This window comes from Puntigrus tetrazona, chromosome 2, assembly GCF_018831695.1.
Source record: "Puntigrus tetrazona isolate hp1 chromosome 2, ASM1883169v1, whole genome shotgun sequence".
NCBI lineage: Eukaryota > Metazoa > Chordata > Actinopteri > Cypriniformes > Cyprinidae > Puntigrus > Puntigrus tetrazona.
Window position 1 is genome coordinate 5,587,365 of NC_056700.1, and position 25,010 is coordinate 5,612,374.

The window sequence follows — 25,010 nt, forward strand, 5'->3', positions numbered from 1 at the left end:
AAAACACACACCCCTACCTGCAGGCCTGGATGAGTCACGCCGTGCTGCCATAATACAAATAATCACACTTTTTATGCCAGTCATTACGCAACTCACTCACATTTACATGCTGCTGCAATGCAGGTTAAGCGCAACAGCTGCAGTTATACGTGTGACCCTGAGCTCTAAAGCAGCCATACATTCTCCGTCTGAATCAACCTTTTGTACTGCATGACTGTAATTCAGATTGATCACAAGTGAGCCTTTCTTTGTTCACAATAAGAGGCAGCAATGCAAATAACAATGGCAGCGATGAGTATGGTGCTTCTGACGTCGCAAGTTAACGAAGATGCAACAAGCATTATAGAATTGGAGCGAAATGTTTAAAGAAAGGTCTCCGGCATATGAAGCGGAAACCTTTTCATCCAGCGCTGCGCGATGAAGCAGGGATTGGGAAAGGATTCAGTCTCATCTTTGGAAAGTGACGCCAGCCATGTGCTTTAACGTAGTTCAGTTTTGATTTTAGCCTTTCAGTGCTACACATTTAAGCACTCCTCGCCCCGAAATGACACGCTTTAAGATGAAAATCTTACATAAGCTCTACAATTACAGTTAAGTTACACTAGGAGTTAATACTGTGAATCGAACACCACTTACTAGACTATAATTAATCACACCGCTGAAAGTTTCATACATACGCAGCACCAAACATGCAAAAACTAAACGCAAATCTCAGCTGTCTGAACACAAATAAAGACACTTCTAGACTGAGACTGAATCGATCTTTAAGCCTATAAAGAGCCACATTCCCGCCACTGACTTTTCTAACATGCAGGTGAAATCTCGATCAGCGTGAGGGTTGAGATATGAGGAAACGACAAAACAAATTTAGTCTATTCATTTGTATTTATCTGTTAAATTCCACGCCCTTTTGAAAATCATTTTTACAGCAGTGACAGGCAAGGCGTTACAATAACCCGTGATACATACTCTTGTAAGTCCTACCTGTCAGACTCGGTGCTCACTCGATAGCGCCAGGTGTCTGGTGACTGAACAAAACTTCACTCTATGTGGGTCCTGGGTGTTTACGGCAAAGCTCAACGGAGTTCTAAAGTTTTATACATTTGTTTTAGTGTGTACCATGCCTTGCCCTATAACCGCTGTCGTTTTTTCCACTCATTTCTGCCTCCCGTTTCTGTCGCTAAATTAACTTAAAGCAGAGCTCAGAGTCAGCGTCGTTACTCAATCTCACTCGCGTTCTGTACATGCTCATGCTTCTATTGACAACCCACTCTTAAAGAGACAGGACACTTACAATACGACGACACTCCACGCGGCAATAAAAACCTTTACACTTCATTTTAAACTCTACTCTACATTTTTAAAACCAAATAACTGGTATGGGTTTAATTTTGTATTTAGTGTGTTATATTTCTACAGGCTTTGGGAAAGACGAATTTTGCTTTTGAAAAGCACCTATTATTATAAAGCCTATCGCCATCGGGCTTTTTAAAGAAAGGGGTAAAAATCTATTTCTTTAAGATGTGAGCTAAACTTACAGATCCCCTCGCTTAATTATGTCAGTTATAAGATATTTGAAGAGAATTCTGCAAAGCACTTTAGTTCTACCATGTGGTCATTGGAAGAATTGCAGACAGATCCCTGGTACACACAAATAGCCTTATGACTTTATAGTACAAGAAAACATTGTGCATATTTAATACATTTAAAATAATACACTATTTGTACGTATTTGCTTAGACATAGCTTAAGGTAACCAGCTTCTATTTTTTTGCTCTGTTTATAACCACATTTAACCTATTTTATTATTGTAGCATGCCATTATACATAAAAGCTATAATTACAATTTCTTTATAAACCATTTTAGCTGTTTGCTTAAGCTAGATGTCCAGGTTAATATTTGAGGTTAGATAAGTGATGAAGAGGTAATTTTAGTGTCTTTTAGTCAGCAATCTTGGATGAGAATTTCTGCACTTTGTCATGGTTAGATAAAAAAAAAAGTCTTCACAGTTTAAATGAGTTGTTCAAGCTTTTTATTAATCACTTGCAGACTTATCATAAAACTGAGAATCAGTGCACGTGTAATGCTATAAACCAATTTTGTCTATAACAAAACGAGTACTGACAAAGCATTCTTCAGAAACAGGTTTTAAGATATGGATATACATAGACAATTGTGAAACTGCAAGTCATTACTAACAGAGTATAGAATACTCTTTAATTTCATATATATATATATATATATATATATATATATATATATATATATATATATATATATATATATATATATATATATATATATATATGACCTGTAAGTCTTACATGACATGAGTGTTTCTCACTTTTCGATTCATTTTTGTGTCTTTTTACAACCATGGTATAACAGATGATACTGGTATCAAAAGGTGAATCTTAAAACCAATTAGCCGAATAGATTTATAATTTAATCTCACTCCGATTTGCAAGTAAAACAGCAAAAGTGAAGTTAAGTACAAGAAAGAACAAAGAAGAAGAAAAAAGAAAATATTTGAAAGGCTTGACCATAATCTCCAAGGCAGAAATAACAACACACCAAAAACAAAAGAACTATGAAAACCGAATAAGAGAACAGAACAGAATCTTTCAGAAGCCCATGACAGGATCTTACAGAGAATGTTTCTATAGTCTTTTATTTCTGCTGTGATCATCACCCACTCCATATTTGCTTAATCCAATGCTTAAGAAGGTAACAGCACTTCACTGTGTATGAAAAACTGACGGATTACATGACTCACAACAGATAACTACTATGGTAAGAGTGTGAATATAGATGATTTTGTACATCATCATGGGAAACACAGTTCCCAATACTTACATCCACATCACAGTGAAATATGAGGGGCACTGCCCTCGATATCAACACATCGGTAGGCAAAAACTACCATCATCTTCGCATTATGGAAGGCACTGCTCCCGATAATAATTCTGGATCAGGTAACATTGATTCAAAAGGAGAGTGCCAAAGACTGATACATAGCAGTAACTTACTGATTTTTTTAATTATCATTTAAGAAATACAATGTAGTCTGTGGTCATAGCTTTTGAAAACAAGGTCATATCCATAGCAGATGCTGCTTTCACATTTCGACAGTATAACTGTCATAATTATGGAAGGCACTGCTTCCGATAATTATACATTTGTTTAAAAAAAGGCGGTACAAAATGCTATTTATAGTGATCCCTGTCACTGATAAATAAAAAAACTAATAAATAGAATTTCTGAGCCACATAGGAAAGCCTCTTTCTATTTGACAGAATTGATCCAAAGAGCCCCTGAAAAAGTGTATCCAACCAGAAAGTTGGAAAAATACTGTACTTTACGAGGTGTTTTATGATCACAGGTAAGTTAGGTTACAAACATTAAAATGTCAATGGTTGATTGTCTAACTGGAGTCTGTATAAAAACCCCTCTAAATCCAGACTGTTCAGGTATTATGCAAGAAGTTCCTAAAAGGAGTCTCAAAAAAAAGATTTTGAAAATAAACCAGTAACACATTCCGAATTTGTATAATCAAAACTAGATCTCAAAGAAAAACTTCCTCCAAGAATGAGTTTTCTACCTTCATGTCAATCAAACCCCTTATGAATTTTGATCTATGATGCAGAGGGTGAATTATAGCACATGAGTGATGGGAGCTACTTTTATAATATGTTACGCCCCTGTGTCTTTTTTTAAGTTTGATAGCTGCAGTTATTATTATTGTATACTTCAAACATCTTTCACAGAAGGGGTCTGGAATGACATGAAGATGAGTAAATGACACAATGTTTCATTTTTGGATCAACTACTGCTGTAAATACTGATGTAAACCACTTATCCTAAATTCACGTTAATAGAGCACCAAAATCATTTTTTGCTTTAATTTTCCTTTTTTTCCTTGAGTGATGGGTTCAAAGCTATCACACAGTTAAAGAGGTGAGTTGATTCCACTTGTCTAAATTTCATTATCCATATCCCATACTTCCCCTGCTAATGCATTGGCACAGCCCTGGATGGTCCAAGTGGCAAGAGCAAACTGATTCTTGAATTGGTCGATGTCAGCAGATTCAAGCCCTCCTTTAATAGCTTCAAGGTGATCCACCAGAGCTGCCAGAGTGTGTGATCCGGAGCCCAGCAGAATGTGCCGGAATAGACTCTCCCGCGGAGACACGTAAGGAGAGAGAAAACTGCTTTCCACCTTCAACAGACAGCATCATGTTAACATACACATTGTAAAACAGTAGAACTACAAAAACTACAACTGCTGCTGTTTCTAAGTTCGTATATACCAAGATTGCAATATGGTAAAAAAAAACACTGAGTGTACAGTTTTGTTGCTATTAGCCCATATGTATGTTGTTATACCCCAGACAAAGTATATGTTTAGCCATTAATCTCATTTAACATGCATCTAACAAAATTAGAAATTATATGCATTTACATGTATCTTTCTTTTATATTGTTGATCTATTAGCATCTAAAACAGTTTGTCCATTAAATTGGCCCAATTTCCTAACACCACTTGCTTCTAACTAACTATCAATAGCAGCAAAGGCTATTGGATATTTAATACCCAACTCAACTTCCTTTTTCAACAGGAAATATGTCAACACAGGAAAGAATGAAGCAGCTTGACCATTACCCTCATAATGCGATTGTTGATGATGCGGCACTGCTCGATGTCATCAAGATCACTGTTCTGGATGGCCGAAGCGAGAGCGCTAGCAGCACGATCGTATGAGCCATAAGCTGAGAGAAGCCACTGAATCGTCACAGTGGAGGGAAGGCGGCCCGACTTTAAAAGAAAAATGCAGAAAGTTCATTACATCTCCCTGTAAGCTTGATGTTTGAAGAATTTCTGTAAAGCTGCAGTTCGTAAGCTATGCCTCTTTGTCGCCATCTATGTTTGAAAACATTGGTATTGCAGTTTCTTGCGGGTTTTGTCTTGTGTGTGGGTTGTATTGCAGCACCACTCCAGCGAGTGTTTTGAGGTAAATGTGTAGCTGTCGGATTATGCGTTTTCTCAAATACGGATCATTTTTAACAAAAAAAAAAAAAAAAAAAAAAAAGTTACGGACTGCAGCTTTAAGTTCTTTGTTAGTCGCTACAAGACATAAAAACACACAGACTCACCATCTGGCGTGACTCAACTTTAGATCTGATTTCGGATACATAGTTGCGGATGACGCTGGTATACTTCGCCACGTTCAGCTTGAGCAAGTGGTCGTGTACCAGCCGAAGCGTAACCAGTCCGGCCACCTCTCCTGCTGTCTTGGCGAGTTTCAGGGTGTTGTAGGAAGTGTACCGTTCCAGATTTTGTTCTGTATCCTCGATAGTGCCAAAAGGGTATGACTTTGTAGTCTGCAAAACATCAGGATCACAATCACTTCCTAGCTTTCATCATGAAATAACTCTATTTTGACAGATTAAGTAAAATACTCACCGAAGTAAATCGAAATGAAATTGATGGGATGCCTGAGAAGGTCTGGAAAGGATAAGCAGAGTGAGACAAACCCATAGGCTCCATTCTGTGAGGGGGAAAAATTAATAAATAAATAATTATATGCATACTGAATTAATTTGAAAAAAAAAATGGGTTTAACAGCAACGTTTTTGGTAAAGGGGTCATATGATGCAATTTCAAGTGTTCCTCTCTTTGAAGTGTCACAAGCTGCTGTTGCATATGTAAGATCCATAAAGTTGCAGAGACTAAAGTCTCAAAACCCAAAAAGATATTCTTTAGAAAAGTTACGACTTGTCCACCCCACCCTAAAATGGCTTGCTTAAATACGCCCCTGGTTTTCTACAGGGTTCCTACACCTAGGTTAACTTAAAATTTAAGGACATTTCAACGACTTTTCAGGTCCAATACCCTCAAGTTCAAGGACTTAATAAGGGTGTCAACTTAGATTTAAGACTTTTTGGTGAACTTTTTAATACCACCTATATGAAATTTAAGACGAAACCTCTGATGTAAATTACAGTGGTATTTAATTTGTTAACTTGTACTGAAGCAATATTCGACCAGCTTTTACACCTATGTGATAGTAACCCCAGGATGCTACCCATTCAGTAAATAATTAGACAAATACTGTCTAAAAATGTAAGTAACCCAATTATGTGACTACTCAACTATTGTTTATTAAATTAAAATCAATGTGACATTCACAATCGTAAGAAGAATACTCATTACTCAATACAATTGGCTCCCTTGTCATTGTATGTTGCTTAACAAAAAAATTGTGTTTAATTTTGTTTAAATGTTTTTACCTCAGTAGTTTCTAGGTGTCCTGTTCAGCTGTTTTGCTCATTTCATTTTATTTTGTCTATAGAAAGTCTCTTACAAAGAAACAGGCAATGCAAGCCTAAATAGCACAGTAACACACTGTCCATTATCAATCACTTTTATGTTGACAAAATCTTATGTAACAAAATCTTTTTTTTTTTTTTTTTGGAATTTAAGTTTTAATCAGGCTATTTGACCGGTCAAGACAAGTAAAAGTACACACTTTATGTGAAAGCAAGAAAGGTGGAAAGGTGTTCCAGAAAGCAAGGTTAATTTACCATCTGCTTACTTGAGGCATGTTGGTTCCAAAAACGGTATTATAAAAATTTGAATAATATATTACAAATAATACTATCATCTATATGTACCAATATTGTTCTTCACTGTAATATTGTGCACAATCTGTCATGTCCACTAATATCTTGTCAGTAAAGCACGCACGCATGCACTGATAGCTCTTTAGTAAGCTAACCCTGAAATATACCCTACTCTGGAGCAGGTTATCTTCAGAAAGCAAGTTGCTATGGATACTTACATACCCTGAAAGTTACCTCTGTTTTTGGAATCGAAAGTTGAGGTTATCTGCTTACTCTTAAACATGCCAGGGTATGTCACAAAACCTGCTTTCTAGAAACAGTGTGAGATGAACTTACACAGACTTTTCCCAGTTGGATCCAGCAAACTGTTCATGCAAGGATTTGGTTGCATCAACTGGAGATGAGACCTGCATGGGAGAAAGGGTTATGCTTCTTTTTAGGACAGACAAAATTGGACAAAAAAAAATTATGCAAATGATAAAGCTAAAGATTGAGCGCTCGTGATACAGCACCTGTTTCATAGTGCTCTCTAGTAACTCATACAGCAGCGGACTGGCGGCTGCTTTGAAAGTGTCAAAACCTAAAGAGAACGTCAGATGATCAGCATCAAGATCGAAGTTCTACAATTCCTCAAGAAGTGACTCTATACAAACCTGAAATAACTTCATCAAGGCTGATGTAAGAAAACATTTTCAAATTGAGGGAGGTCAGGTAGCCCTGAGGGTACAAAAACACAAATATATTCACACATTTACAGAAACTGTAGGCTTTTTTAAACTGCACACTATACTATACTATAGTACTCTATTTCTGCAGTAATTAGTACAGAATGTATTGTACAGATTCTGAAATTTCACATTTTTATTAATCTCAAATACGATATTTCGCACAAACTTTTATATAACTAGAATGCAATGTGATGATTTAACAGCTTATTGATGAATAATCCACAGTGTTTTTACCAATTAGTACTTCATTAAAAATGCAATATCCATACACATACTGCAATTAAATACAGTAAACATTTATAATATCATATATTCATATTTTTTATTGTCTCTGGAAAGGAATGGAAATATGATGTACATATTTTTATTGTTTACTTGTATTTGTGTTGTTGTTATTGTATCAACACTGAGTATTTAAAACAGTTATTGTTTAAATGTTCAGTCCGTAACTTTATTAAAAATGTATATAAGAAGCAAGTACACCATGAATTAATTTTCCAAACCATGTTTTTGTCTTGTTCGGAATCAATATAGTACACCTATAATAAGTGACTATTTAGACTGGTTTGGGTAGGTAGTGCTGCGGAATTCATGATTCATCATTAAATACAGATAGAGAGAAGTAGCTCCTGCTACAATGACAGAGCAGTTCTGTTTTCATAACCGCTAGAGCGGCAAAAGTTACAGACTGCAACAGAAAGTAGAGAAAGATGGATTCATACCTCCAACCACTCAGTGGCCCCAACACTTCCATATTCACCAGCACTCCAGCTAGCAAAAATGATGCTCCTTTTAGGCTTGAATCCATCTAGGGAAAAATTTTTTTTATAGAAATTAAAATATATACTCTAAACTAAAATACATGTATAATTCATTATATAATGGCATTTATTTATGCGTTTAAAGAGACATTACTGTTTGAACTTAAATGTACCGTTCTTAATCATATCTGTGATAGTTCTGGCCAACTCCACCAGTAAACTAGTCCCAACTGTGCTTTTGGCAAATCCAGGGCCCCATGCATCTCGCTGGGCACCAATCACCATATAACGATCTAAAGCACAAAAAAAATTAATTAATTAAGTGATCAATGACCTGGACCAATTAACCGTTTGATGAGTTGTTTAAAATGGATTATAACAGTATATAGTACCTGTATCCATATAACCTTTAATGACTCCAAACACATTGTGGATTTTTTTCTGAATAAGGACATTCTTAACTTCCACTGTGATAATGTCATCATCATCGCCGAGCTTGTACATGGTATCGCGAAGCATCCCATCGCTCCAGCCATTAAGGGAAGTCCGACCATTTAATTTACTGTTTGAGCAGAAGCAAACGAATGTGACAAACATGTAAATACAGAAAATATTAACAAATCTCACTGGCAGAAAAATTGTCGCTTGTTGCTTGTGGTGCTTGCACATGCAAAAGTTGCTGCCAGGATGCTAGGGTGAGCTGGATGACTACCAATATTTAGTGTTTTGTGGGGTTGATAAATGGTTGTTTTGCGTGGTTGCTGCTGTAAGCTGGCTCAAGTAAAAATAAATAAATTAAAATATAAAAAAACTGCACTACATTAAGCCCATATTACCATCTGAGGCCAGATTTACATTTGTATGAATAAAATTCTTCTTAACTGCTTTCTTCTCATTATTCTCTAACTAAAAGTTACTAATATCTTGTATTCCCTAAGACATTAAAATTGTTCTAATTACCAAACAATAAAAATGTCCTCAGAATAATTGCAAATAACTTAAAAGTTATAACAAACTCCAATTTAAATCTCAAATGGTAAGATGTTCAATATTGTTACTTTCAAATATTAAGCACAAAAACATATATTTCTAAGGATGTGCATGAGTACACTGACCATTAATGTAAAGAACGATGATCAGTCATAATTAATTGTTGGAATTCAGTAACAACACCCCAAGTCAAAAAGCACATTTCGGTAAAAACAACAGTGACATTAAATAGCGAAAGGAAATGAATGGCACCTCATGATCTCAGTAGCCTGTCTTATGGTTATAGTTTGAGCCGGAATGCTGGGCAAGCCAGAGGACTTAGCCGGGGGAAACTGGGTATGATTGAAGGAAGGGAATCCTGGAGTATAAGGATCACCAGTGCCGAGATGGACCTATGAGAAGAGAACTTAATCAACCTAACAAACTTCTAAATACACAAATATCCTGATAGTAGAAAGGTTCCACAACTTACATGGCCAAAAAGGGCAGTGTCGTCTTTGATATTGTAGTTAACAGGATCTGGATAAATTAGCACAGCACTAGCATTCAAGCTAGCAGCATTAGCAACCTGTATTAAGCAAATGGAAAAAAAATAAAAGGATAAATATATACCTATCAATAATAACTCATTAATTCTTAACATACGAATGCGTTAGATGACCAACCTTTTCAGCATAACTTAAGAGCCCAGCTCTGACCAAGACAACCTTTCCATTTATGTCAACATTTAGCTCTTGCAGGCGCCTGAAGTCTTCTGCTCGTCCGTAATGGGCATACAGAGCTGCACCCTATACAACAGAATAAGTAATACGGAACAGGCTGAAATGTGTCATTATTCAACTTTTCCTTCTACTGGAGCTCCTGTAATCTCAATTTTATTCAGGTTTATTCACAGTAGAACTAAATATAAAAAAATAAGTTAGTCCATTTAAAGTGGATGGACCAAGTCGACGAATCAAAAACTAAGCAAAACAAACAAGACCATACAACCCCACCTTAAGAATCAATATCTGCTGAGTGAAATAAATGAAGACACCTTCAATCGTGCATTTTTGCTCCAACCTTACATGAAATCCTGCAGGAGCCACTAATTCTATGGCTTCAAAAGATTCCTAAAATTGCTCACGAGTTGTATGAACTAGTTTCAAAACTAACCTGCACCGTTTTCAGTGCACTGTATGCCAAATAGCCCTCGCTATTTCCCACAACGTTGCCACGGAACAGGACTCTGTTATTTGAAGAACCAGGCTCGTGGACTTTCACATAGTGCTCATCCGTCCAGGCAGTCATCTCAAAGGTTTTGAATTTCCCCATGATTTTATTAGCGAGTGCCTCATCTCCTGTGCTTCCAGCCTGGTGACTGACACTAGAGAATTCCCTACAAGGAGGAGAAACAAAACGTGTTTAATTTGAATACCTGCTGAATTCAGAGCATGAAGGAAGCAACAGTGCAGTGGTGTGTATTTACTTGAGGTTGCTGTTAATGTTGTCGGTTGTCAGTTTCTTTTTCAGCAATGTCTTAAGATCACTCCAGTCCAATGAATAAACTGCTTCTGCTTTCACTGGCACCATCTCATTAAAGACCGGACATTCCGACTTGATTTCTGTTTTGTTCGTGCTTCTGTTAGACAGGTAACCGATGAGGTATCCTGAAATGACAAACATGAGTTGTTTTTTTGTGCATAGAAATGATTACAGTTTAGTGGTCATCATACCAAAACAATTGGCCACATAACAAGCTTGAATATATACCAGCATATTGGTTTACCGATAATAAAAAGGAACAGAATGCCAATGACATATCCGCAGACGGTTTTGGGAGAGCGCTGGTTCAGTTTGCTGGGGTAATATGGACCATTATGTTGGTTTATGTTTTCCCCAACACCGTTAGCCTCAACTTCATCATCCATGTCAGACGAGAGCTTCATCTCCACATGGCTGTTGTCACCCTCCATGTTCTGGGTCAGGTTAAAGCGAGTGTAGGAGCGTGGCTCTCCATTGAACTGGAAAAACATGGTTACAAAATACCATGATAAAATTCTGTCCTGGGCTCTCTTCACTGTAAGAACACATATAAGGCTGGTAGCATTACATGAGGTTTTAGATTTTTACTGGAATACTGAAGGTTTTTAACGAGTAGTAAAACCGATATCAGGAACAGATTAAGAAGATTTTTCATTTAAAGTGCCTGAAAATATTCTCAGTTGAAAAGATCTCATAAAAATTGAGCTTTCTTTGCTAGCTCTTAAATGGTTAATGATTAATTCGGATGAGTTATAATGCCATGGCAAAATGAATTAGTATGAAAAGTATGTCTTACGATTTTCGAAATTGTTGTCCTAGCTTGATCCATCGTGGCCTCAAATAACTGCTGCAAGAGAATGAGAATTCTTGAACTCTGTCTCTCAGGGAAGGCAATAAATCATAATTATAAAACAATTAATTTCTTCAACCAAAAAAAAGGGTGTTAGTAGATCATAAACAGAGAGATTTTATTGTAATGCTGATTATGCCGATAATGTTTTATGCTTCTCTCGATGATATGGTCTTGGATTTTCATCTTAACTTTAGACCTGTGTGTTTTGGTGCAGCTTCACGCTTCCCTGTTACTTTTTTGAAGTACTCTATTCACCGGGAAGATAGTCAGCGAACACATTACTTCATTATCAGACTCTTCATTATCACATGACTTTAGAAGACTTTAATCATATTTTGGGGTATAATAAAAGTGGTCACTATGAACTGTCATTACATTAAAAATAACTGAATGAAGACTCTTTTTTTACTGTAGACTGCTGTGATGTGAAAAAATTTATCCTGACAAGTAGTCAATTAAGTGTGTGTGTGTGTACACTGCATATACTGTATATGCTATTTATGGTTTTTGCCACCCCTTATTTTATTTGACAGTAAAATTACAATTGAATTAAACAATAAAAGAACAATTACAATTTGGCATGCATCCACAGTGTGGAATATCTATTTTTGTATATTTTGTTCAATAAATAATAATAATAATAATAATAATAATAAATATTGTTATGGTCATTATTATTAATTTTATTATAAAGATCCTCTTTTTGAGTTTTTCACTGAGTGGACATGTTCATACAGTATTGCTAACTTTAAACGGTAATAAAGATTTTTTTGTGAACTCTCTCTTTAAACTAGGCTGGTGGTGGGATATAATAATTAGAAATATCCTATGTAGCCCAAAGTTAACATAGGGTAAAAGTTCTTGCCATCTATAAAAGAATTAGAAACTAGCTGAAACAGCTTTGCATGAAATATCACATTTCATTTCACATAAGCCCTTGATCTTTACACCCTCAAAAAACACGATCCTGGACTCAAAGAGATCTCAAGGACTACATTTCTTTTCTGAAAAAAAAGGTTGAAGGTTACAAGTTAATCTAATAATCCAAGGCACAAGAGAAAAACACTGCAGGCAAGATAACCACGCATCCTTGAGCCGGTCTCATTCAACAAACGAATAACAAAAAGGACTGCAAACACATTTGAAATTTGTTCAGAAATAATTAAAAAGTACACATTAAAATAAGTCGCACTGAAGCAATGCACCAAATGTACACTGCTAACTTGCTTGGACGCATGCAAGCTAGAGATAGGAAAATGAATGCGGGCTACACCCTACTGGAAGAGAACGTGCACACAATCAGATCAAACCAATCCTCACGTCCGTTGGGGCCTGACGCGTCACCCTTACTGTCTTTTCCTGAAAAACTGCAGCTTGCTGGGCTCCATTAGGGGCGGCCCACTAATCTTCATTCCTTGTCTGAGCAATTCTATAGGTACGCAAGAACTAGCGCTTACCTATTCATTTCTACATTTTATAACAAAAACAATGAGAGCCAAATAAACCTCTAGACAAAGGTCGCACTAGGAGAGAAAGTAAGCTTACGTTAAAACAACCCAGTCGTTTTTTTTATCATTGGAAAAATAAAAAAACTCTCCCTGTGCGGCTTTAAAATCACAAATGATTTCATAAAGTGCTGCTTTTCATGCAGCGCACCCAGAATTTAAATTACTATCTAAAGCTCCTTAACCGTGTGACTCTGTGCCACCGGATCTTGAATACTTTTTTCTGAGTAGTATGTGGATAAAAAAAACTTGTGTCATTTACTCACATTTAAAAATAACCCCTGTAGACACGCATTATAAATGTACAGCTGTATTTTTTTCTGGCCGTCATACTATTCTGGTTCACGATCTACAGTACATTCCCAAGAATTCCAGACACTGTTGATTAATCTTTACAGAACTGGCAAAGAGGATTAAAACTTCACTGTAGCAAATCATGTGATGGTCACACAGTTTGAAAACAAGGTAAAAATGTTTTGCTAGGTAACTCCAAATCTAAATTATGCGTTTTTATTCAAGTTAAATTAAACGAGTGCAATTCATGTTATAGGGTCAGATCAGCTGCAATTAGCTTCATAAAAAGGGAAACAACGGCACTAAACTTTTATAATCGAAAATGTATTTGCAAGCAACGCTAAATCTGATGATGATGATGATGATGATGATAAAAATAAAAACTACAATGTAAATATTGTGCCTTTCAAGCTCAAAGTGATAATTCATTTAACAAGCATGATAACAGGTGACCCGAACAACCCAAAAAGGTTAACTGGGAAGGACAAGTGTTCAGAGCTGACCCTGAAGAAAATGTCACATGCATCTGCCAGCTAATCTCAATACAAACAGTTTATAGCTGCTCATTTTCGCAACAATATTATTATTATCTTTAAAAACTGAAATTGTATTACTATTGAAGCTATCTTAAAATTTAAAGCTGCTATTTAAATGATCAAAATAGTTAGTGCTTTGTCTAATCTAACTAAGTTTAACGATCTAACTAATCTAATATCGGTTTGACAATCTGCGTGAAGGTCAGCGGCAGAGAGAGGCTCGCGCAGAGCACGTGCTGCATGAACTCTAGTCAAATAAAGGTTAAGTCTAGTCCGCACCTGTTCCGTACAAACCTATTCTGCAGCTGACTTCCAAGCGATTACTAGTATCGTTTCACTTATAAAACGTGCTGTGGGGAATAATCCAGATTTAAGCGGACAAGAAAGCAACGCACCGCTGCTCGTAAAGTAGAAATTGCCAAATGTTAACATTCAGACACCAGTGCATTCATACAAGCGTACGGTGATCTTACCAACGCTCTCAAGCTCCTGCCTCGCCGAAGGAGAAAGTCACGACCACCGCGAGCGCCTCACACACACATAATAACCTTGGAGACCCTGCGAGATCGTGAAGCGTTCCTCGTGAGAGAGGCGGGTGCTTTGGTGTCACTTCCTGTTTTCTATATTAGGGAATTAGTATTAAATATGTATGTCGGTTGACGGATGACGAAGATTTACTTTGTATTAAATAGCCTGCCTGGTTTTAAATGTAGCCCGATGTCGATTTATATTTACATTTTAAGAGAATTTAGTATAAAATGTGGTACTGTATAATTACTTAAGAACTGAGTAATACCAATTATTAGATGACATACGTATCGCGAGCAGATGGTTAGCAAATTACATTTAAACTTTCAATTTTACACTTTCCACCCCATTAAAAATAACTATTAAATATTCTTTAAGTAACGAAAAGATTGCTTTATTTTTATTTAAAGTGCCTGCTCAGCAGACTCGCACACTAACATCTGCAAGTGAGAAGGCAGGAGAAGAACGTTTGGGCCAAAGTAATCTAACCTGGGAGACATTTTCCAGGAGGAGCACGGGAAAGCAAAGGACACAACCAATGTGGGTTTTCTTCAAAATTGAGCAGCACCTGTGAAAATACTGTGAATAATATGGTAATTCAGATTTAGCTTTAACCGTGTCTACATGTCGGAGAGGCTTCTTTCTCTTCTGTTGGGGCGACTCTCTGGCTGCCAAAGCGCATTTATGGAAGTGTGTGTTTCTTACCTGTCACAACTTGAGAGGACACACACAGGAACAGAGCAAACAAAATGTGCTGGTGTCACGTTCATCATCATTTAATACAAAATTTGTATTAAAATAATTCTCTGTTCTCTTTTACCGGTTCAGATTGCCTCCAAAAACAGTTCCAACAAAACCAATGACGTTATTAAGTCTAGCTCAAGGGCACAAAGATAATATGAGCGCTGCAAAACACATTTTCTTCATTGATTTGTACGAATTTATTTGTATTTATTTTTGTGAATATCAATAATTCTATTATTGCTTGATTGCTGTTTAGAGTGACTTATATCCCGGGCTCTTCTGTTGCTATTATTAAGGCGAAACCCATTTTTGCAAGACACCAAAGCAGGTTTCTTTACAATCTCAGACACAATGGGTGGTCTATGATTCATGCCTCTGTAATTAACTATTGCTGTGGTTTAGAGTGAATCCCTCCATTTCTGTTGCTCAGCTGAGCCATTTCGTCCAGCTTTTATAAACGGCCCACGCAGAAGCGTATTTTTTTCTTCATGATGACAATCGCAGTAAAGAGATTTTGTCGTGCGCTTTTTCAGTGAAACGCAAGAAAGCTCTAACGGTGAGCTTTCGGGCGCTTTATTCCTTTGCAAGCAAGTCTCCACAGCACAAAAGGACACTGAAACGTTATTTATGTGTACACTTAAGCTTCATTACCCTGGTCTTTTTCTTTCACCCAGACTCTAAATTAGTTTCAGTAAATCACTGAAATACAGACTGCACTGGTCTGCGTTTCTCATTTCTTTACCTTTTCCCACGTAAATAAAATTCGTGTCTGCACAAGTGCTTCTGACGCTTCTCACAGTGCCGCTGTAATTCTTCATTCTAGAAACGTTAATTCCATGTCTGCCATTAGACAAGCAGATCAAGAGATGAATTCCCAAAAAACAAATAACCCCACCGCTCTGTTTGATAGTAAACACTGCTGCGGAATATGTGAGAGAATTGAAGCAGGATATCAGAGGTTGAACCAGTCAAAGAAACTCATAACAAAGTCTCAGCCACCTGTGCAACATTCACACACTGATCACATCTGCTCACAAATCTTGAAAAACATAAATAGTTTTCATTCCAAATCTTACATAGAGAAAGAAAATGAGGAGATTACAGAGGAGAAAATGTATCAAATGCATATTATAATATTAAAACGCTTTTACGTGCTGTTCTTTATTAGTTCATACGACAATGTAACAAAAATAATAAATACAGAACAATGTAAAATATTATTTCATAAATAATATATTAGTTTTCTGCATGAAGGCTTACTGCAATTTTGCTTTTGATGTCTGGTGCGCTGCGAAACCACTCTTTTTTTAACTAAACCGTTAAGTAAACTATGACGCACTAGTTGAAGCTAGCGCTCAGACCGTTGTACCTTGTCCTGCATGTGATGCGCAGCTGTGGTGGACTCTTTTCAAGGCCTTTGTGTACTGGATACGAGCCCCAGACACAGCTGACACGCTGCAGAACAGCTTGACCTTCAGCTTCAGATACCCGCCATGGCCGCACACCTCAAGTATGAACTTTTCCTACAGCAGCTGCACGCGATTCTTTCGCGCGTCTTTCTGGCGAAGCACACACCCAAGGCCTGAAAGGACTTCCTCACTTTCTCAGAAGATCCTGTTATCAGGGTCCCACACGCAGGGGGAGAGGTCTGCACACAACTAGAGTGAGATCAGAGAGAGAGAGAGAGAGAATAATGGAAAATATCTGCCTTGCCCTTCTCTGACCCCTTGATCTGACCACCTCAACTGCAGTTCTCTCACATTGCAATCTAATCTATTATTTAAACAGCTTTAGCAGATGGAGCAGAAAACAATGCAGATCTGACTATAACTACCCTTCCATGTAGCTACAAATTTATTTCAGACACCTTTTTGTTTGCAAGCTCCAGCAATTTAATGGAAAAGAGCCACTGGTACATTCTTTGAAACGTTTCTTTTTGTTTTTAACAAGTGAGCGAATAATGACAAGATTTCTTTTTTTTTTTTTCTTAAGAGATAAACTGAAGTGTGGGAAGTACAGTTATCTTTACGTTAACATCTTATTATGTGAAAAAGGTTATCGGCTTGAATACAGAGTGTCGCTCAGTCGGTGTGTTATCTGATAGGAGCTATTTCATTGAAAAGACGTTTTGTTGTTAAGAACATTTCGATATCTTTGTGTTTGGTTTGGTCAGAGGTGAAGCCATATAAGCGTTTCGCTCACAGCAGAAAGTGTTATTGTTACAGTAAACGTGAGAGAACAACGACGTGCTGTAGCTTCACGCAGGGTTCGTGGAGTTTGATGGAAAGTGCATGGGAATATGTGAATGCGGCATTGTTCAGTTGTAAAATTATTCTTATTTAAAGGATTTCCTGTTTGGCTGTGGCCGCTGAAGTAAGTAAAAGTGCGCTTTAAGCATTCGCTCACACTCTGTCTTTGTTTTCCTCGATGTGTGCACTCTTTTGTCACTCGCTCTCTAGCTGTATTCCTGAACAGTAGCCTATGACCTACTTATTAAAAATAAGCAAACTGTACTCAAAACGGCAAAAAGTGTGTTCAACGTTTTGGCCGTTTTAACTACCACAAACTCAAATAACATGAGTAAAATTAACTAAATAAGTCGCTTTTAGGGTTTATATTTCTATAGTCTTTCAACGGACGTAAACTCATTTCCGCCTGTGGGTGGCGGTAATGAGCTTTATTGCTTTCCAATACGCCAGAAGAAAAGTCTCTGCTCCGTGCATTTTACTTGTCTATTTTAAAACATACTGGTTAAATCGCTTCAAAATAGAAGGAGTCAGCAGGTGTAATATCAGGCAGTGTCGGTTTATTTAATGTTTTACACAAACTGGTAAAATAATAACGGAATGGTGATGAATTCGCATCTGAGCGCTCGGAGTTCAACTCGAAAACCGTTATAGGTGATATTATCGTGCAGATAAGTCAATTCAGCAAACATTTGCAACATTTCGATTATAATATAATCGTTCCAACGTGATGTTGTTGTCGTTGGAAAAACAAGCGTTTTAATTGTAAAGACGAAAGCGCATTTAACAAAGATTTAGAATCCTCTTTGTTTTGACATCTTAACTCGTCCAACAAAATAATAGCTGTTAAATAACGTTACGACTGTGACGATTTATCTAACTGAGAGACTCGTTCTGCTCAGAGCGTTGCAATACATTTTCTTTAAAAAAAAATACTTTTAAAAAAGTTGTACTAATCTGCAGTCTATTGTAACGGTACACTGCTGGAGTCAGCGGTTCACGTGGAAACCAGAAAACCCGCCAAACCGTGCAGCGGAAGTCGCTGCTTTCCAAAGAAGGAGTCGTTGATCCAACGCGGTTCCGTGGAATATTGAATCGTTATTTTTTCTGTGTCTATTATGACTAATTTCCGTCTATTATGACAAATTTTTGGAAAGCAGCCGTTTTAGGTAAGTCTCTCAGTTACCATGGTTTTGTTTTCTTGTTAAGCGTTTTATAATGTTATTCGTTTGTATGCTTTCTCTTGATGTTTGGTTTGAGATATGCTTTATATCTGAACTATCCTAAAGAGCCGACCCTTCAACTTCTTCCGAAAGGGCTTGGAAGACCCGAGGCACCTCGAATCCAGATTGCTGAGTCTATAAAATGATCTCCTGGTTGAGGAAGAGGAATGGATGTGCAGGCTCAGTACAATGTATTTTCTGTTCTTTTCAGTTGTTGTGACTGCTGAAAAGAACATTCAGTGAAGTACAGATTTTTATGTGCTTATTCGTTGGGATTGCATTCCTGAAAACCACTAGCACATACTGAGCTCAGGTTATAATGCAGAGCACAGAAAATCGTTCTTTTTGTGCAATTACTTGGATATAAAAAAACAAGAAAAAGGAAACAACATTGTAAACACATCTGAAATTCCATGTTGAACATGAAACGATTATGTTATGTTGTATTTTTCTAGTTACTATTATCAGAAAGTTAATGTCGGTTATGCTCGGATGTTAATGCATCAGGTTTCAATGGTTATTTATTCTTCAAAATAAAATGTACTTTTGCAAATGGAGTTTGAAATAGTATAAATGCTTTACTTTAAAGTACATTTTAATCTTTATTTGAATTTTTTTATTTTAACTTAGTAATAATAAATACAATTATTTTACATTTAGTATTTTTTAAATGTACTAAATTGAAACGTCATTCTTACAAATGTGTATTTAACACAAATTTGTTAGAAATATGTTTAGCTATAACATACAAGTATATTTTAGTTGCTGTTGTCAATACATTGAGCCCTTCAAAGACAATAGAAGTAATTATGAAAATTACGTATGCATTACATGCACAAAGGCCTAAGTCTTATGAAGTTGAAAAGTGCTTAACTAGGCTAATTACATTTATTATATTTTAAAGAAATACATTTTCTTTTAATCGTAAATTACATGCAGTTCAATGTCTGAAGACATTTCCATAATTGCAATATTCTCCTTACAAGAGATTTTTATTTTATGTTATTTGATATTTCATTTTATTTTATTTTTTTTGTCACTGCGGACAAAAATATATTTTGTGCTCCACATAAAATATCTGGTGGATATCTTTTACATAAAAGCAGTGGAAAAAAAGGCCAAAGCCACTAATGCTGCAAGGCGTGAAGAGCACTGAGCATGAAGAAAACACTGAGAGGAATGACTTCTACATAAACGGGTTATAACTGAAGTACGACTTCACAAGAACCGTCATGAGGGGAAAAAATAAAGATGGAAGATAAACTCGGCTTCCGTCAGTGCTGAAGTACGTTCATTAATTCAGCCCACCTCAACGTAAAAAGACCCCAAGGGATGATGCAATTCCTACTAGAAGTGAAACATACTTGGACGTGTGTGCGTGGTCAGGACAAGTGTTTCTAGGAGATACTTTATCAGCACTCTACAGACTGGGATCACTAAGATTTTATCCATTAAAATGCGGCACTCCAAAGGCAAATTAAACACTGAGTTCAGAATAATTGTACTGAATTGCTAATAGTGTGTGTGTATATTTTTTATACATATAGATATGAAATTTTCACCAGATGTTGGCAAGAACCAAAGCAATTGATACATACAAGTAAAACAAATGCATTTTGTAATAACACAGGGAAAAAAAAGTATTGAACTACTGAAATGTATTTAATACTTTGTACAAAAGCCTTTGTGAATAATGACGGCTTCAGGAGGTATCGCATAGATTACTCACGTGGGATTTTGACTCATTCTTGCACCTCCCTTCTTGTGTTTAATACGTGTGTCATTCCATTTTATTACACATAACTTAATTGCTGAAATAGTTTGATTTGTATGTATGGATTAATTAGGGTTTTACCCACATCTGGTGGCAATTTCATGTGCACATAGCACCTTTAGAAATATATTTACTGGGAAAAATGGTGTGTTCAATATTTTATTTACCCACTATGCGCATATATATATATATATATATATATATATATATATATATATATATATATATATATATTAGAGTGCAGGCCAAAATTATTACAACACTAGCATTTTTACCTGCTTAAAGTTTTTTTTTAAGCACAAACTCAATTAGACAGACTAAATCCAGATAAACTGGCAATGTCTCAAAGATACTTCAAGAACCTATCTGAAAAAGAAAAAAATAAGCTTTTTTTAAACGCAAAGGATGGTCACACTATGTTGATTTAATTTAGCTTTGATTTAATTTTAATTTTTTATTTATCAGCATGTTTACACTTAAAAGTGCCTCAAACTTTTAACAGGAGCTACTGTAGTTGTGCAGGTAGGTTTCTTGAAGCATCTTGGCTATAGTCTTTCTTGGTTCGTCAGTTTAAAGTGTATTACTCTCCACTCCTGTAGAGGGCACTGTGGCGTATCAAACGCTTTACACCGCATCGAGTCGAAAAAGACACGCTTAGTAGCGTGCAGAGCAGTCGATCGGGGACTTTTGAAGGTAATGTGTTATTTACCCAAGAAATGGTGAAAAATAATATCTTTGAAACCTAACGTAGATATTCGCGACAGGTTCAGAATGGTGCTGCGGCGGATCTTTCATGCTTTGATAAATAACGCTCAGGTGGTGGAGAAGCTCTCGGAGTCTCGACCTATCAGACGCGCGGCGCAGATCACGGCCTTCGCCATCACTAAAGCGCAGATCGCCGGCAAAGACGCCTCGACCAAGCTGCTCAGATCCCAGACTTTTCGCCAGATACGCGAGGAGACGTCAAAAATGCCCAGGAACGTGGAAGAGGTGGGCCGGAGAGCTAATAGACTACGGGATACGTTTGTGAAGGAAGTGAAAGAAGGAATGAGAGACGCCGACAGACAAATAAAAGGCAAAAAGTGACTGAATGGGTGAACCTTATATTCATGTCGTTATTACGATTCCATTTGTGAATAGGAGGAAAGCGTTAAAGACTTCGTTAAGAGCGTTCTGCTGGGGTTTTATGGCCCTCAATAAACTAAATTAAATGAAAACCACTGTTAATTCTGTAAGTGTTGGTAATGATGCTTGAATGGCTGCATGTACGTGCCTTGTTGTGAAATAAATGAAAGCTTTGCGATTAGTTATGCCACCTTACTGAGAACATTTGAAACCAAAACATTTTAAACATACAAACATTTTATGATCTCCACGAGGAATGCATTGCAGATATGACGTCTGTGTGACGTGGCATGGTGTTTGTCCAGCAAAAACATCTCAAGCTTTGTTAAAATTAGAAGTGCCTAAATGAAAGAAAATGTAGTATTAACCTTTTTTTCCCATGGCCTCTTGTTAGTTTTTACACTGAAGTGTGCTATTGTTTGACACTGACATATAACAGTTGATAACTAAAAACCAAAATTGATTTAATTGGACAAGCTGCTTTTCATTGGTGTCATTTAAAAAAAAAAAAAAGTAAAGTTTTACTGTACTCAGCTGTGTTCGTTTTTGCACAGAATCAATCACGTGGTTGACAATGCTGTAAAAAAAAAAAAAAAAAAATCCCAAACTAAAATAATAAAAATCAGAAACGTATTTTATGAGGTGGCATATATACATTGTTTGATTAATGTGGAGGGGGGTACAAAGCAAGAAGGTCCACCCTAACTCCAAATATAACCATCAGTGGAGTGAGCAGATCTTACAAATTCATTTCAATTAGGAATTTCCAACTCTGCTCCTAGAAAGCTACTGTTCTGTAGACTTTGATTCCAACACACATGCCGAGAGTTTTCAAATGATCGGGTTCATGTGTATTTGATTACAGTTGTATCCAGGGTTGGAAAGTTCTGAATTGGCTTTTAATTTTAACATAAAATAACTACAAAATATCATGAGTGTGTAGGAAAGTTCTGTTGTCATTTATTATTATTCACCCTCATGTCAATCCAAACCTGTATTACGTATTATTTGAAAGTTAAATAATTTGAACATGTAACAGTTTTTAGGTCAACCGACCTTTACAGAGCAAAGTTTTCAAAATACTGTAAACGTATAGTTAATGTTCCACAGATTAAAGTACAGGTTTGGAATGATAAAATGAGTAAGTGAAGACAGAATTATGTCTGTGGTACCTTAGAAGTATAGTTGACTCAAAGTTTTGTGTACAGCTAGACAGAATAACGTGTCCCAATGTCACGCCTTACAGATATACTGAAGCCCTCTATCTGAAGGAATACTCACACCAGCACTGTGCTGTATGAGAAAGATTTCATTTTATTTTTCTTGAATTAGCCATTCTCTTGTTCGTTTTGATCAATGGAATGAATCAGATCAGTAGGTTATTTACATGTTTCTTTTTTTCCAGTCCCAAAACGTCCCCAAAAAAGCAGAGGTGGTGAGGTGGTAGAACAAGCAGTCTTAGTATACAAAACAATCATGTCGTAGGAAGAGCAGGCGAGACCCCCCTCTCCGGGACAGGTTTAGAAAAAAAAGGAGTCTCTTGTGGAGCTTCTAGCTGGATAACGTCAGCCCTGCGCCAAAGCTTCGTCAGCCCCCGTGAAGTTCTTCTGTCTGGGAGGATAGAACGTTCTTCTCCGCGCATAATGACTCTGATATTGCACGCTTGCAGCAGATGATGTTAAAATGGTGGGCAGAGGGGAGGAAGAGACAGAGCTAGCTTCGAATAGCACGTTAATCATCCGCTAGGCTCTGTTTTCTCCCCGTTCCCCTCACTGCCTTGAATTTTGTCGTTTGTTTCAGTTTAGGAAAATAAAGGGTGGTAACAGAAAAAGGGGAACAAATATATATATATTATACTGTTTGTTTTGTTTTTTAAATCTCTTGCTCTAATATACATCTTACAATGTCAAGAAAATAACTCCCATCATAATAGTGCTTAAGTAAAGCTCAATATAGACTTTTATTATAACAAAATAGGCAGTTTATGGAGGGTTAAATATCTGTTAAGATCTCATTGTACAATAGATTTCTTCCACATACGCGGTGGCATTTTATTGCCTCTTAAAAAGATCAGTTCCTTACAAATGGCAGACTTTCCTAAATGTAAATCAAAGTGTTGAAAACGCATACTCTGTGTAAGACACTGATTGTAGACTCCGACATTCTAACAGTGGCGGCACACGTCTCACATCTGTGCAGCGGGACATCATCTAAACACAACGGCTCCATGACGCAGACAATCAGAATGAGGAGAACAATAAGCATGCCAATACAACAGTAAAAGAAGAAAATCGACAACGTGTGGAACATACGGGACTATGGTGGAAATGAACAATGAGAAAGAAGGGCTGAAGAACACCTGGTCTTAGAAGCTACAACGTGCAAAGTTTTGCTTTTTTGTGTGTGTTTCTCACCATTTTAATTAATCTGATGCCTGAGACTTGAGCTCCATGTTACCATTTTCACAAAAAACAAACAAACAAAAAAAAAGAACACAGAATATAATGAGTAAAATGAAAAGAGAATCGTCAGAAAATCCAGATCGCCGTCTTTGTCCTTACAAAGTAACCTCCCTTAAACATTAAGGAACTGTACCGTTTCCAAACCCCTGGTAAACAGATGCTGGTCTGGCATAGCTTTGCTTTCTGTAAGCATGGAAGCAGTAAAGATCTGAGTAGGACAGATCATCTTCTCTTGAAATAGCTACTGAGGAACTAGAAGTAGGAGGTAAAGATATAGGACTGAACAGAGACTGAAGTATGCTGGATTAAGGAATTAATCTGTTGAGTGAAATCTGTCAGCCAGAGAAACCCAGCTGAGATTACAAAAAAAAAAAAAAAACTGAATTAATAAATAAACCAGGCAGAGAAAGGGGATGATAAACTCCTGAAGGCGTTCATAGTTTCTCCTTGGACTGTACCCATATGTATGGACCAGACTGTTCCTCAATTATCTGTTTGACTTGATCGTAGATCTCTTCCAAAGTGTCCCCCTGAACAATAGCTGCAATGGAGAGATCATCACAGTGAGGAGACGGGAATAAAAATGACTAATATATTTAAAACACAGAAACTGCCAGCAGTCATATAGACAGCCAAAGGTGTGGTCTACAAATAAAAATATAGCATGTTACACCAAGTCTTTTAATCTGCATTGTTTATCTTCACATATAAAGTGACACAAAGTTCTCTTTGTCATCCATCGCAATGATTTAAAAAAAAAAAAGTTCTTGTGTAGCAAAAATGGTTGAGCTTCACAAAATAAATATGTGGCTTTAAGAACATAGCTAAAGCATTGAAAATTCCCATGTTCACCATCAAGGCAATAGCCAAGACACCTTTATTTGTTTTGTGCTCTATGCAAAACAGTCAGCATCACAGAGATAAACAGGAAATAGCAGAAGCAATTCTGAACTTATCTACGGAAGCAGTTTACATTCTGCTATAAAGTAGCTCTAAATGACAGTCCGGTAGTTTTATTATTTAGCTCAAGTCTGTACAGATCAAAAAGAGTGTCAAGTTAAATGATCAGTTTTACAAAAAGGAAGTTCCAAT

General features: G+C 36.7%; 2 protein-coding genes and 1 long non-coding RNA gene across 32 annotated transcripts in view; 1 reads left to right on the forward strand and 2 right to left on the reverse strand.

Annotated features, from left to right (window-relative positions):
• Positions 1 to 2,425: 2,425 nt before the first annotated feature.
• Positions 2,426 to 14,419, reverse strand: tfr1a (transferrin receptor 1a). Its single transcript, XM_043260267.1, has 18 exons — positions 14,290 to 14,419; positions 11,425 to 11,475; positions 10,873 to 11,107; positions 10,573 to 10,753; positions 10,260 to 10,482; positions 9,770 to 9,892; positions 9,577 to 9,672; positions 9,357 to 9,496; positions 8,507 to 8,676; positions 8,288 to 8,407; positions 8,076 to 8,161; positions 7,279 to 7,342; positions 7,138 to 7,205; positions 6,962 to 7,032; positions 5,466 to 5,550; positions 5,156 to 5,383; positions 4,665 to 4,817; positions 2,426 to 4,220 (listed from the first exon to the last, which is right to left on the reverse strand). Exons 2-18 carry the CDS (start codon positions 11,455 to 11,457, stop codon positions 3,978 to 3,980), a joined length of 2,319 nt encoding a protein of 772 aa, XP_043116202.1. The 5' UTR covers positions 11,458 to 11,475; positions 14,290 to 14,419; the 3' UTR covers positions 2,426 to 3,977.
• A 2,690-nt stretch (positions 14,420 to 17,109) lies between these two features.
• LOC122357632 lies at positions 17,110 to 20,061 on the forward strand. Its single transcript, XR_006252507.1, has 2 exons — positions 17,110 to 18,503; positions 18,624 to 20,061. It is a non-coding gene; the product is annotated as an uncharacterized LOC122357632 (long non-coding RNA).
• A 2,689-nt stretch (positions 20,062 to 22,750) lies between these two features.
• Positions 22,751 to 25,010, reverse strand: part of dlg1b (discs large MAGUK scaffold protein 1b) — a 76,069-nt gene continuing 73,809 nt past the window's right edge. For all 30 annotated transcript variants that reach the window (XM_043223025.1, XM_043223020.1, XM_043223083.1 and 27 more), the window contains one exon: positions 22,751 to 24,459. In XM_043223025.1, coding sequence (XP_043078960.1) covers positions 24,353 to 24,459 — 107 coding nt within the window. In that variant the 3' untranslated portion in view covers positions 22,751 to 24,352. The remainder of the gene's footprint in view (positions 24,460 to 25,010) is intronic.

Excerpts from the sequence above, each read along its gene's own strand:
- tfr1a (XM_043260267.1), bottom strand. The coding sequence starts at position 11,457 with ATGGATCAAGCTAGGACAACAATTTCGAAAATC. Across the intron at positions 9,893-10,259 it reads GTGCACTGAAAACGGTGCAG|GGTGCAGCTCTGTATGCCCA; the intron begins GTTAGTTTTGAA and ends TCTGTTGTATAG. Across the intron at positions 9,497-9,576 it reads ACACTGCCCTTTTTGGCCAT|GTCCATCTCGGCACTGGTGA; the intron begins GTAAGTTGTGGA and ends CTCTTCTCATAG.